The sequence below is a fragment of the Heloderma suspectum genome, chromosome 17 (assembly GCF_057233095.1).
Source record: "Heloderma suspectum isolate Gila_16-S chromosome 17, 16-S_ref, whole genome shotgun sequence".
In the NCBI taxonomy this organism is placed as follows: domain Eukaryota; kingdom Metazoa; phylum Chordata; class Lepidosauria; order Squamata; family Helodermatidae; genus Heloderma; species Heloderma suspectum.
Window position 1 is genome coordinate 5,652,033 of NC_139474.1, and position 14,578 is coordinate 5,666,610.

At 48.9% G+C, this 14,578-nt stretch overlaps 1 protein-coding gene across 1 annotated transcript in view; it reads left to right on the forward strand.

Annotated features, from left to right (window-relative positions):
* The first annotated feature begins 3,672 nt into the window (after nucleotides 1-3,672).
* MAP3K11 (mitogen-activated protein kinase kinase kinase 11) overlaps nucleotides 3,673-14,578 on the forward strand; it is a 53,233-nt gene continuing 42,327 nt past the window's right edge. Inside the window, exon 1 of the mRNA XM_084823733.1 lies at nucleotides 3,673-5,152. Within this exon, the coding sequence (XP_084679859.1) occupies nucleotides 4,441-5,152 (712 nt within the window). The 5' untranslated portion in view covers nucleotides 3,673-4,440. The remainder of the gene's footprint in view (nucleotides 5,153-14,578) is intronic.

Genomic DNA, 14,578 nt, shown 5'->3' on the forward strand with positions numbered 1-14,578 from the left:
GTTTCAGATTACCTGTCCGAACCACTGCTACTTCGTGATTGCCCACTGATGCTTCCGAGGTCACGGGTTCAAGTCCTGCAGTGAGTTCTCTATTATTCCCAAAAAACAAACAGAGAAACGTGGGCCAAGGAAGCACAATGAACTGACACTGGTGTTGGATGGGTCCAGGGCCAAATGTGGTCTGGGCCACCCTCTTTCTTTCTTTCTTTCTTTCTTTCTTTCTTTCTTTCTTTCTGCCACCCCCTTTTTGCACTCTTTCTCACCATTCCTGGGGGCTGTGGTGGGCGGCTGGCAGGGAATAGATCGCTCCGTCCAGAAGTCTGAACTGATTGCTTGCAGAAGGCTTTTGAAATTAGGCTGACGTCCAAATGTGGCCTACCTCTGGAGATAAAGGTATTTAAACATTATTTAGGGCGGAATCCTATGGGTTGCGCCCTCGACGATCATAAGCCCCCGAACTTGGAGGCGTATGAGCATCCTCTGTGGGGTGCGAGAAGCGGCAGAGGCGATCTTCACCTCCCCGTCCTCCCACCCTGCATTTCTCACTAGGTGGGCTTCTTTGCCCGTCTACCTGGGGTGCTTCAGAGGGGAGGGAACGAGGCTGAAGAGGTCTCCAGTCTCCTCCTCTCCCAGCCCACCAAAATGGCCCCTTCTCCAAGGCTGGGTTCCGACTTCAGAGAGCAGCTGGCATGGTTCTTTCTGAACTGGCGGGGAGGGGGCAAAGCTCCAATTTCCCCCTCTGTGGTTGGACACAGCGGATCAGGGAATCCAAAATATCCCATGACCCCTCAAATGTTGTCTAGGGGGCACAGGATTGCTCCCTTAGAAACCAATCAAATTATACAGAAATAGCATGCTCTTCTTCTCCTTAGATCATAGAACAGAATCCTAGGGTTGGAAGGGGCCTGCAAGACCCTCGAGTCCAACCCCCTGCTCAGTGCAGGAAGCCTGATTCCCAGGCAGGTCCCCATCCAAGCTCTAACCAGGGCTGAACCTGCTTAGCTTCCTTCTTCTTAGTTTGTTGGGAAGCCACAGCCTGGAAACCCAAACCCAGTCTTCCCCCAACCTAGTGGTCTCCAGGTGTGCTGGGCTGCAACTTCCAGCCTGGCTAGGGGATGCTAGGACATAAGAACGTAAGAAGAACCCTGCTGGATCAGTCAAAGGGTCCATCTAGTCCAGCATGCTGTTCACACAGTGGCCGACCAGCTGTCCACCAGGAACCCACAAGAAGGGCATGAGCTCAACAGCACCCTCCCACCCATGTTCCCCAGCAACTGGTGTACATAGGCTCACTGCCTCTGACACTGGTAGGATGTAGCCATCAGGACTAGTAGCCTTTTCCTCCAGGAATTTGTCCAACCCCCTTTGAAAGCCATCCAAATTGGTGACCATCACCACATCCTGTGGTAGCGAATGCCATATGCGCTGTGTGAACAAGTCCTTCCTTTGATCTGTCCTGAATCTCCCACTAATCAGCTTCATAGGATGACCCTGGGTTCTAGTATTTTGGGAGAGGAAGAAAAATGTCTCCCTATCCACATTCTCCACACCAGGCATCACTTTGTACACCTCTCTCATGTCTCCCCTGACCCTCCTTTTTTCCAAGCTACACAATCCCAGCTGTTGTCAACTTCCCTCATGGGGGAGATGCTCCAGCCCCTTGATCATTTTAGTTGCCCTTTTCTGCGCTTTTTCCAGCTCTACAATATATTTTTTTTTAGGTGAGGTGACCAGAACTAGACATAGTATTCTAAGTATGGCGTTGTAGTCCAGCACATTTGGAGGGGACCAGGTTAGAAGAAGGCTGCCCTAACCCTTCACCCCAGTTTAAGTACACAGTATGTCCTCTGCAGTTCCTTAGAATACTTAGAATTCCATTATTGGAAGGAGGTATTTAATTAGGAATACAGGAACATCAGAAACTGCCTTATTCTGAGTCAGTCGCTTGGTCCATCTAGCCTAGTATTGTTGACACTGACTGACAGCAGCGGCTCTCCAGAGTTTCAGGCAGGATTTTTTCCAGCCCTACCTGGAGATGCCGGGAATCAAACCTGGGAACTTCTGCCTGCAAAGCAGGGGCTCTACCACTGAGTTATAGTCTCTCCCAAATGGGCTATTGTGTTGTGGATTACCTGAAGGCATCTGTGGGAAGTGGGTTACTGGACTAAACGGCCTTTTTGCCCCTGATCTGGCAGGGCTCTTCTTATAAGGAAGGTGAGTCTATCCACAACTTTGATGCAGGATTGCAAAATAGAGCCTCCGGGCATAGGGGCAGTCTAGCCTTCATTACTAAATGCTGGGAACTACAACAGGAAAGAGCTGTGCCATACTCTTGTGCAATGTCTGCTGGGACCTTGTGGGATCTCCTCTTGTGAGACCTCTTCTGGCATCTGGCTGGCCACTGTAGGAAGGTGAATACTGGACCAGCATGGCTTCCAATGGTGTGGCTATGCAAATGTTTAGATGCAGCCTTCTCCCAGCATCCCACAGCCAGCCTTTCTTGGAGGAAGTTTTGTAGGGAGGATGCTCAAGCGTTTCGACTCTGGGGCCAAGAAAAAGAGCCCGGCGGGACTCCAGAGTTTGTACACATCCCTTTTGTACCAAGTGAGAGCCAGTGTGGTATAGTGGTTAGTGTTGGACTGGGATTCAGGAGATCTGGGTTCTAGTCCATGAAGCTCACTGGGTGACTTTGGGCTGACTTTCAGCCTAGCCTACCTCACAGGGTTGCTGTGAGGATAAAATGGGGAGGAGGATCATGTACACTGCCTTGGGCTCCTTGCAAGAGGGGTGGAACAAGCGGGATATCAATGTAAATAAGAATGTAATCACAATACATTTAATTAATTAATAAAAAGTGGGTTGGAAAGTCGAGATATAAATGTAATCATAAATGTAATACTAAATAAATTTAATACATTTAGTAAATAAATAGAGAGAGGTGAAAAGGTGAGATATGGATATAATAATAAAAGTAATACTGAATACATTTAATTAATAAATAAAAGAGTGGGATGGAAAGGCGAGATATAAATGTAATAGTAAATAAATTGAATACATTTAGTAAATACATAGAGAGAGGTGAAAAGGCGAGATATGGATATAATAATAAAAGTAATACTGAATACATTTAATTAATAAATAAAAGAGTGGGATGGAAAGGCGAGATATAAATGTAATAGTAAATAAATTGAATACATTTAGTAAATAAATAGAGAGAGGTGAAAAGGCGAGATATGGATATAATAAAAGTAATACTGAATACATTTAATTAATAAAAAAAGCGTGTGTGTAAAGGCGGGATATAAACGTTATAATAAATTAAGTGACTGCATTCAATTAAAGGATAAACAAAAGGGGTGCGCGGAACGGCGGGATATCACTGTAATAATGCGCGTAATACTAAATATATGTAATGAATACACAAACAAAAGGGGTGCGCGGAACGGCGGGATATCCGCGCCATCACGGAGGGGTAAGTCAGTCTGCGAAGCCGCAGGAGGCGGCTGGATTCGGGGCTCCGGAGCGCGGCACACGCGTCCCGGGCCGGCCGAGCTCTCCTGGGAGGCGCGCCGCGCCGCGCCTCGCCTTTGTTCCACCCGGGCTCGAGATCTGACGGAGGGGGCCGGTGGAGGGGGCGACCCGCCTCCAGCGGGGCAGGCCGAGGCATTCCGAGCCCGCCCCTGCCCTGCCTTCCCCGCCTCGCTCCGTCCGGCACTTCTGCCTGGGACTTCGGCGAAGGTACAAAGCCAGGGGAGACGCGCCGCTGCCGCTGCGCCCTCCTCGACGGGACGGGGTCGTCCGTTGCCCGCCGCCCTTCTTGCTCGCTCGCTCGCCCACGATCCGGCCTCGGGACTTCGGATCAAGCGTCGCCGGCGCTCCTTCCAGCCGAGCCGGCGTCGCCCCGGCCGGGAAACGTCGAGGGGAGGGACGGGGCTGGACGAGGAAGCCGCGCGTAAAGGCGGTCCGCTTGGAGAGGGGATCGGAGGGCGCCCTCGGGGGGCGCTGGGAGACAATCAAGCAAGGCTTGGGCAGGGGAGGACACGATCCCCTGTTCCCTCCGCCCACGTTGACGGATTCGGGGGGGGGGGTCACACTAGTTTCCCTCGCGCAAAGGAGGAAATAGACCGTAAGGAGCGCCCCGCGCCTCGGTTTTCCCTGGAAGAGACCATACCGGGAGGTCGGCCGTCATCCGCTTCTGGAGGGCGATGTAGCCTTTGGCCCCGAGGAGAGGAGGCGAGGTTCGAAGGGGAGGGTCCTGCTCCTCGAAGGGGAGGGTCCTGCTCCTCGATGGGAGGGGGCTTCCGCCAGTAGGAGTACCCAGTGCCCCTCTGGGCCCCTGGATGGTCCCCGTCCCGTCAGAAGGAAGCCCAAGTCTCCGTGAAGGCCATGTTGGCGACCTAGATGCCGCGGCTCCTGGACCCATGAGGCCCGGAGGACGCCATGGAGCCGCTGAAAAGTATGTTCCGGAAGGCCCCGCTGGTGGCCTGGGGGGCAGGCTCGCGGGGCGGGGGCACCCCGGCCTACGCCAACCCCGTCTGGACGGCGCTCTTCGACTACGAGGCAGCCAGCAGCGATGAGCTGACCCTGCGCAAAGGCGACTTGGTGGAGGTGCTTTCATGGGACGCAGCCATCTCTGGGGACGAAGGCTGGTGGGCCGGCAAGGTCAACGACCAGGTGGGCATCTTCCCGTCAAATTACGTCTCGCCCAAGTCCAGGGGCTACACGGGGCCTGACGACCCGCCTGAGGCTGACTTCCGCGACCTGCGGCTGGAGGAAGTGATCGGGGTGGGCGGCTTCGGCAAGGTGTACCGTGGCAGCTGGCGGGGGCAGTTGGTGGCGGTCAAGGCCGCGCGGCAGGACCCTGACGAGGACATCAGCACCACAGCCGAGCGGGTGCGGCAGGAGGCCCGGCTCTTCGCCATGCTGCGACATCCCAACATCATTGCCCTCAAGGCCGTCTGTCTCCAGGAGCCCAACCTGTGCTTGGTGATGGAGTATGCCGCCGGAGGCCCACTGAGCCGGATGCTGGCCGGGCGCAGGATCCCTCCACACATCCTCATCAACTGGGCCGTGCAAATCGCTCACGGGATGCAGTATCTGCACTGCGGGGCGATTGTGCCCGTCATCCACCGCGACCTGAAATCCAACAACAGTGAGTAGTGTTGTCAAATTAAAATATTTGCAAGGTATACAAGTTTATCTTGTACAAATTTGGCGTTTTAGAGGCTATTTATTGATTTATATTCAAAGCTGATATCCTGCCTTTCTGTGCCAAATGCCCACTGAAGCTGGCTTGCAGTACCTTAGCACAGAGATGGAGAACCTCAGCGGTTGGGGCCAAATCCAGCCCACGTTGGGTGCAAATCTGGCCCTCCAGGGCTCCCCCGATGGCCCACCCCCTTCCCCTTTAATTTCATTTATTATATGTCTATACTGTCCAATAGCCAAAGGTCTCTAAAAACTCTGAAAATACATACTATAAAACCAATGTACCAAAACATAACGATTTAAAAACAATCGACAGTAAATCCTAGGACCCATTAAAAACCTTCAAGTGCTGTCAAATGGCTCAGATTCCCCAACCACCGATTGTTTGATGGTTTCCTGGCTTTTGTGCAATTCTTCCCCCCTTCTGAAAGGTTGAAATGCCTCTCCGAAGGCTTAGTTATTGGCCATAAGAGCTTTAAGCTAAAATAGACTAGAGTTGTTGGTGTTTTGGGCCCGCCTCTTTTGCCTTTGGCCCCGCCTACCACTGGAATGCAGCCCCCAAGAGTGTCTCAGAAATGAAATTTGGCCCGCGGGTTGAGAGGGGTTCCGCACCCCTGCCTTAAGACATCATCATATAACAAAGCAAGATAAAATATAATCAGATGATAAACCGACAATCATGAAAACAGCAGGCAGGGAAGAGTAGAAAAACAAAACCCAGAGAAATATTAATTAAAAATGCCTGCCAAAATAATGCAGTTTTCAAGTTCCGCTTCATAGCAGGCAGTGAAGGGCCCAGCTGAACCTCCTGGGGGAGAATATTTCAGCATCTGGGTGCCAGGATAGAAAAGACCCTTTTTCTCATCCCTGCTGAGTTTCTGTCAGAGGAGGGATGGTAAGAAAGGCTTCAGAAGGTGAGCAGAGGAAGGCTTCAGAAACCTGAGCAGGCTGATATGGCAAAGGAGATCCCTGAGATCCCCAGATGATTAAGAAAATGACAATACCTTATACCAGCCTTCCTTGGCCTGCTGCCCTCCAGAAATGTTGGATGGCCAAGGACCATCATGGGTTGGGACAAAATCCCCCCCCCGATTTTCCCCAATTAGCCATGCTGGCTGAGGATGATGGGAGGTGTAGTCTAACACATTGGCAGGGAGGCTAGGTTGAAGGAAGCTACCTTACACTTTGCTGATAAATTTCTAAAGCAACCCTGCTAAGGGTTCGTTTGCCAGGTTGAACCAATGCTGAAATATCTTTAAAAAACAAAACAACCCAGAATGCCCCAGGAATGCTGACTAGTACTGTTCATTTCACATTTCCTTCCAAATTTGTTTCAGCCTTGGGGTACAGAATCCAGTGGGACTCTCCTGCGCAAGCACCACCGAAATGAACTAGAAATGTGCAAGAGAATGGTAGTGTTCCTGCACAGCCCCTCGCTCATTTCAGCGGGGTTTGTGCAGGAGGGAGAGCTTACCGCCAGATCGCATCCCTAGGGGACGGTGGCCCACAGCATGCCTTCTCTTCACCTGCCTGGGATTCAAGGGAAAGACCCCAAGGCAGAAAGTGTGCTGAGATCATCTTCGAAGACTGTTCATTGGTGCTGCCGTCCACAATGGTGCAATGGGTGGCGACCAAAGAAAGAGCCTTCTCTGTAGTGGCCCCCTGACTGTAGAATGCCTTTCCCAGGGAGACCCGCTTGGTGCCTTCATTGTATGCGTTTAGACTCCAGGTTCAGTCCAACAAGCATTTAATTTCTAATCTGTTGCTCTGACTAACTTTACTGCTGGCTCTTAAATGTTTTTAATCTTTTAAACTTTTGATATTGTCTTTGCTGTATGTATTGTTCTGGTTGTTTTATCGTTTGGGGATTGTTTTTTGTTTTAATTATCGTAAACTGCTCCAAGGGCATCTGTTAGTGGTATAGAAATGTCATAAATACATATGTACATAAATGCATTCTAGCAGAGGCTCACATGTTTAAGCAGTGCGCTCAAGTCCATTGATGGATCAGTTCTCCAGGGGTCTGGACGGGATTCTAAAGCGCCGGAACGATACTTTCTTTTTAAGTCTGGAGATGCCATGGTGCTTCTCTCTAGCACTTGGCTCTGCGAAGAGTGTGCATTTGAGCATATCCAGAGCACCGTCCCTTCCCCACCGAGTAAACACAGTTTCCGTCTTATCCGCAATTAGTTGGGCAGCTTCAAAGGCAGAGCAGTTGCGAGACCCAGCATGACTAGTTTGAGAAGTGGAGCTCTACCTGCTGCCCCCTAACTATTCCGCTTCAGGAGCTTGATTGTGAGCCGGTCTGACCTCGGCGACCTGAGACCAGGAGGAAGTGACGCTCTTGCGCTCTTTGGCCCTCTCTCTCCCTGAAACTGGCTCTATGTGCCGTTTCCTCTTGCGAGGGCGAGATCACTGTTTTTCTTTCCATGCAAGCAAGCGCTTGGGGATCTGCTGGTCTTCCTCTTGCCGCCATCGGGCCTCTGTGGCTCTCGATTTGGGGAGAGGGCTGGGGGAAAGGAAGCTGGTGGAGATGGTCGCAAGGGGGCATTTTGTACCAACCGGTTGTGACCCTGATGTCTTGGAAAGCAAACTCTTTGCCACAGAAACCCCCAGAAACCTCCCTGTCCCAGAGAGGAAAATAGCCACAGTGATTCTTGCGGTAACGGAAAGGCATTCTGCACATGTTCAGAGATGTCCCCCCCCCCTTGCTCATAACACTAGAACCCAGAGTCATCCCATGGAGCTGATTGGTGGGAAATCCAGGTCAGATAAAAGGAAGGACTTCTCCGCACAGCGCATAGACTGTGGAATTTGCTACCACAACATGTAGTGATGGCCACCAACGTGGATGGCTTTAAAGGGGGATTGCAAAGAAGAGAAACAGGTTCTCAGGAAGCAAAAAAAAAATTACTGTAGGAAGCCCAATGCGTTTCAGTCTTTTCCTTATTTTTAGGCCTTCAGGGGGTAGAGAAAAAGGTCTGCAGAATTTTTTCGCGAAAGATTGTCCCCTGTGTCAATCTACTACGTCTATATATATATATATATATTGCATCCTGAGAACCTCTCTTTTTTGTGATTTACTTCAGATGCTCACCTCCTTCTGTTTTCCTTCTTTAAAAGGGGATTGGACAAATTCCTGGAGGAGAAGGCTATCAATGGCTACTAGTCCTGATGGCAATATACTACCTCCTATAACAAAGGCAATTTGCACCAGTTGCTGGGGAACATGGGCAGGAGGTTGCTGTTGCATTTACGTCCAGCTTGTGGGTTTCCCGTGGGCAGCTGGTTGGCTACTGTGGGAACAGCACGTTGGACTAGATACCTTGGTCTGATCCAGCATGGCGCCTCTTACGTTCTAGAGCAGCGTTTCTCAAGCAGCGGGCAGGGGTCCACCAGTAGATCTCTCTCAGCCCACTTTCAGGTGGGTCTCAGTGCAGTAGAAGGCCCAGGGCCTTTTTGCTTGACTGCCCTATGCCATGGCCATGCATAGGGAGGTGTGACAGCAGGAGCTGGTTAGAGAGTAAAGCTAATATTTTGATGATAATGTTAAAACCTGGGAATAAAGAGGAAGAGGATAAGAGAGGGAAGCTGTTTCCAGAGGAAGTCCACGTAAAAGCAGCAGGAGGGAGGGATGAATGAAACTGGCAGTTGGCGATAATGACAGGAGATGAGTAGGAATACTTTGACAGGCATGTGGGGGTGGGGGGGAGGAAAATCGTATAAAATAAAAAGTCTTCTCCACTTAGAGCCTCTGGATCAGCAAATTCTGCCTGAAATGGGGAGACTGAGTAATGCTACCCCAAACAGAAGAGAAAATATTCTCAGGTGCCTGAAAAGCTTTTATTGTGCCCAGTGCAGTTTGGAAAGGACTTTCTGAAACTGGCATGTACGCACATATGTGTTGCAGGGCTGCCCTGATGAGTCCTCCCAGCTCAGGGGGCTTTAAGCACGATTCTTCCTAGTAAGCTTTTGCTGGATTGCAGCTAGGAACGATAGTCTATTTTGCATCTACGTTGTTTTCACATGCGTTCACCCATAAGTCTTATTTTGCTCCATTTCCACATTAAAAAAACAACAACTTTAAATCTACACAACAATTAGCACTGAAATATTTTGATACTTTTTCAAGCCAAGCGCTGTGTTGGAGCATTCGGAGAAGCGTAAAAACGTAAAAGCGGAGAGCTAAGTTCCGAGATGTGCATCCATCTGCGAGATGCTGGTTGGGTCAATTCATATCGGAATTTGTAAAGATCAAATTCCTCAAGTACCCTGAATTGTAAGTGTTCAGAAGTTGGAAGAGGTTTCTGTTCTTCAACTGTTTTTTTTTTTTGGATGTTTCCAAGCAACATGTTGTCATTCCTTTAAGTTCCTAGGCTGCTGTGTTCCTAGAAGTCCAGTCCTGCCTGCATTTCTCACCCTCCGTTCCTCTAGTCTGTAAACTGGGGCTTTGTGGCCTACCTCACAGGATTGATGTGAAGATGCATGACAAAAGGAAGGCAGTGATTACATTTTATATTATTGCTGTTTTTGACATTGTTTTAATCCTGCCCTTTATCCAAGGAGCTCAAGGTAGCTATACATAGTTCTGCCCCAACACACACACTTCACACCAACCCTGTGAGGTAGGTTAGGCTGAGAGAGAAGTGGGACAGCTCACCATGAGAGCTTCATACCAGAGCAGGGATTTGAACATGGGGTTATCCAGTCATAGCCTGAAACTTTAACCCAGGGGCCTCAGATGGTGTGTTGGGGCCACAGATGGCCACATCCCCTTCCTCTGACCCCACACCTTTTACCTCAACCAACCATCATTTGTGGAGGGTTCCTGGCTTTTGTGTAGTTCTTTCCCCATTCTAAGTGGTTGAATTGCCTCTCCTAAGGCAGGAAGAACATTAAGCTACACTACGCTGGTATTTTTTTGCATTTTGAGACCCAACCCTTTTTCCTTTGTCCCCGCCTACTTTGCCTTCAGCTCTGCCCACCCCTGGAATGTGGCCCCCGATAACTTTTACGAAAGTGAATTTGGCCTTGAAGGTTCTGCACCTCTGCTTTAACCACTGGATATCACCCTGGATCTCATATAAACTGGGGTACTGATGCTAGATATGAAGCAGGGGGTGTTTTCCAGGGACATCCAGAGATGGGACCAAAAACTCAGCTCACCCTGAGACCTCAGGGAGGGAGAGATTCTGTAGCCTGGGCTTAATATGAGTGACGCTCAACCCCCAAACCCTTTTTTCCATGACAGTGCTCAGCTAGGGTAGAAGTGAAGTAATAATCATGGAAGATACTTTTGAGCACATGCAGAGTGTGTTTCTTTTCTTGCTAAGTGGCTATAACCAGGATTTAGGCAGAAGAGCATTTTGGTTAGAGGATATAGCTTTCCCAGCAGCCTCCAAACCCCAGTAATCTTTATTTATGGAAATATAACCACTATGATTGAAAACCGACATTTTTTTTTTTTGCCAGTTGGGGGTGGCTTGAAAAAGATTTCACTTCCCATGGTGTTGCGCACACACATTTCTTCTCACTTCTGATCGAACAGGTTTTGCAGGATTTAGGGTGGGGGAAAGTAAATTACCTCTTGGTACAGCACTCAAGAGATAAAAACTTGGTTCGCACATCACCGTGGCAAATCTGTGGTTATTTAACCCATGATTCATGGGGACAGGCACCTAATCGTAGCTTGTGAGCCTGATGTGTGAACCCAGACTGATGGGGTCTTTAGGGCTAAACAATCCAGTGATTAACCTGTGGTTTGTTGTTGGCTTAACCGCTGGGTTGTTCAGCCCCTAATCAAGCCATGGGTCCAGGTTCACACATCACATTCACAAGCTCTGATCAGAGCTTGTTTACAGAAACCGGACGCTCACACACGGCTTGCATCCCCACAAGTCATGGGTTAAATAACCCACGATTTGCCACCATGACATGTGAACCAGGTCTTTATCTTTTGAGTGCTGTAATTAACCCAAGATTTGCCATCAAATGCTGCCGTGACATGTGAACGTAATGTATGAAACACGGACAAATGCAATTGGGAAAAAGCATACTCCAAACACCCAGCTCCCAGACAGGAAGAAATTATTTATTTACTTATTGATAAACTACCTTCATCTGAATATTTCAAAACGGTGTGCACAAGACATAAAAACATATAAAATAAGGCCGATACGTATTTTCATAAGATGGAAGGTTACGCTAAACAGGGAAAGTTTGCATAAATAGATGGATCTTCAGCGTTCACCTAAAGAGAAAAAGAGTTGGCGCATGTCTGATCGTGGGGGAAGATGATCGCATCATGGACGACACTGTGCTAAATGGCCTGCTCCAAAAGACTATGGAGCGGACCTCGGAAGTATGTGGCACTACCAAAATTTACACATGTGGTCATGTTATACACAGACATGGGGACACACTCTCCCTCTCATCAAGATACACAGTTGTCTAAGACATCTGGTGGGTCACATGTTGCCAGTTGAAGGCAAACGTCCTTCTGTAGAAATCCATGTGCACACAGCTTGACGAATCTTCAGGGAGGCAGGAGTTCCTGACAACTGAATGACTGCAAACCTGTATTGTCTTCCCATTGCACATGGCAGTTAGGGCACGTTTCAAGTCACCCAAGGGTGCACCCGGTAACCTTTTATATAGCTCTCTGTGACCTGATATTTGCACACCCATTTATTTATTTGTTTACTGTGCTTTTAAACCGTCCAATAACCTAAGCTGTCTGGATGGTGTACAATACATTAAAAAACATAAAATCCAGATAGTAAGACAAGGAACGAAAACACTGCAGAATAAAACCAAGATAAAACCAGCAGCAAAGGATGCAACCGTTCCAGCCCAGAAAAGCAAATTAAAACCAGCAAAAGAATAAAGTACTAAAAGCGCTTTAAAAACAGTTCTTAAAATGCCTGGGAGAATAATGAATGTCTTCACATGGTGCCAAAAAGACTGTCATGTATGCTCCAGGTGAACCTTTCTGGGAAGATTATTCGACAAGAGAGGAGATACCACTAAAAAGACCCTCTCTCTCTTAGCTACCCACCTTGCCTCTTTGGTAAGGACACCTGGAGGGGGATCTCGTATGATGAACTTAATGTCCGGGCAGGTAAATATGAGAGGATTCATTTCTTCAGTCTGCACTAACGTAGTCTGTGGCATTGCTAGGAGTCCCAGGGGCAGAGGGCTCACCTCTCAGACGGTGTCTCTCACCGGTGTTTCATTGGTGTCTCTCAAAACGCTGCAAGTAGGTGGACGGGCTGAGAACCTTAGTTATATCTGCTGCCTCTCCTTTTCTTGGAATCTGCAGCCAGAACTCCTAGGCATTTCTGGGAGGCCACAAAATTGTGAAATCACAAGCAGAAAGGCTCAGCATGTCCGTTGTGCAATTGTCACCATGGGAACCCTGTGATGCTTACAGTGGCAGGCCTGGACAGTGGAATCGCAAACAGGGACTCTGAGATTGTGTGTGTGTGTGTATGTGTGTGTTAAAGAGAGAGAGAGAGAGAAAGGGTGTGTATGTCCTTGTATTTATTCTCTCAGGTTCCAGGTTATGGGGCTGGAACACAGCATCCAACTCAGGCATGCATGTGGATGTGCGTGCCAGACGGAAGGGAGTGAGTAATTTCCTTTCTAGCTGCCCAACGAATTTGGCTTCCAGGAATGGGCAGAAGATAGATTGGGATCTACTGGTAGATCTCTGGGTGACTTTCAGTAGATCAGCAAGGGTGCCTGACTCTGAATTCTTTCACGACAGCAGCAACAAAATGACCCCCACTCTCACACACACACACACACCCGGTGCGCATCCTAAATTATACTGCTGAAAAGAAGAAAGCCTGGGGTAACAAGGAGTGTATTTTTGTGTCATAGGACGGTGAGCTTCAGTTCTGGTAGTCAAAACAAATTCCTGAGCTCAGAATCTAGTAAAAAACACACAAACAGGGTTGTAGTAAAACAACACGAAAACCAGATTCCGCGTGCCTACTCCTCCTGCATACCCACTATGTCTTTCCGGGAATCTTGGCTTTTTGAGGGGAAATGGCACATCTCTAGCTATAAGTGTTTCCAAAGAAAGTTTTTAAAATGGGCAGGCCACATGTTACCCCTGCAGCCTACCAGCGTGGCCGCCATGCCACCAATATTTACAGCATCAGTGGGAGTGTGGCCCATGTGGGGGCCCGGGGGTTGAAAGAGGCCCCCCAGATCCCCCCAAAACAGCCCACCTGTGTTTTAAAAGCTCAGCAGGCTGCCAATGCAATGAGGGGAACCTCCGTGTTTGAGATCTGGCCTTTCTTCGACAACGTTTGCAGAGGGAGGAGAGCAGTGTATCATGAAGCCAGGGCTTGCAGGGATGTGCCCCCGACATTTTTTTTTTATTAGCAGGGACACTGACATCACCTCCCACCCCCACCCGGACTTCCCTTTTCCCTCTGAGCTTAGGTGCGATCCTACACTAGCTACAGGGAAATGCATTTCTCCAGCAATAATATTTTGTTTCCTGTTGTCATGCAAAGGAGTTTGGGGTGGGTTGGTCTTGCATGGGCAATTCAGACCCATTAGCTGTACCAAAGCCCTGCTCCTGGTGGGGATGAAAACTGCTTGAACTGGTTTGTTGATATGGATCAATGCAGTGGCCTGTAATTTTTCGCCTCTCCTTGGGGGCGTGGCTCTGGGGACCGTTATGATGAGCTCCTGTGCTTCCAAATTTGCCACTACGCTGCTATAGGACAGCTGCTGCCCAGTAGATCATTTCAGGCCGCTGAGTTTAATTCAGCCTTGTAAATAAGCCCATAAAAGTTACTAGCCTGCAAAAAAAAAAAATTACTAGCCAGCTAAGAACCTGCATCGCTCACCATGCTGGCTGCAGAGGGAAAGCCCTTGCCTTTGCCCCAAGCCTAGAAACTCAGTGGGCTGGCCAGTGGCAAATGGAGCCATCCCTCCTTCCTCCGCAAGCTCACTCACTTGCCTGCAAGGAAATCCTGGTGCCGGGGGCTACCAGGCGAATGGTTAAATGCAAGGCTGGTTTAACAATTAAAAAAAAATACATCCTCACGTTCCTGTTGCACTCAATGGAACTCAACTCAGTGAAGATGTCAGCCCAGTGTGCGGCTGCTGTGAAAAAGGCAAATTCTGTGTTAGGCATAATTAGGAAAGGAATTGAGAATAAAACTGCCAATATTGTACTGCCCCTATACCAATCTGTGGTGTGACCACACTTGGAATACTGTGCACAGCTCTGGTCATCACACCTAAAAAAAGATACTGTAGAGCTGGAAAAAGTGCAGAGGAGGGCAACGAAAATGATCAGGGGGCTGGAGCAACTCCTCTATGAGGGAAGGTTACAAAGGCTGGGATT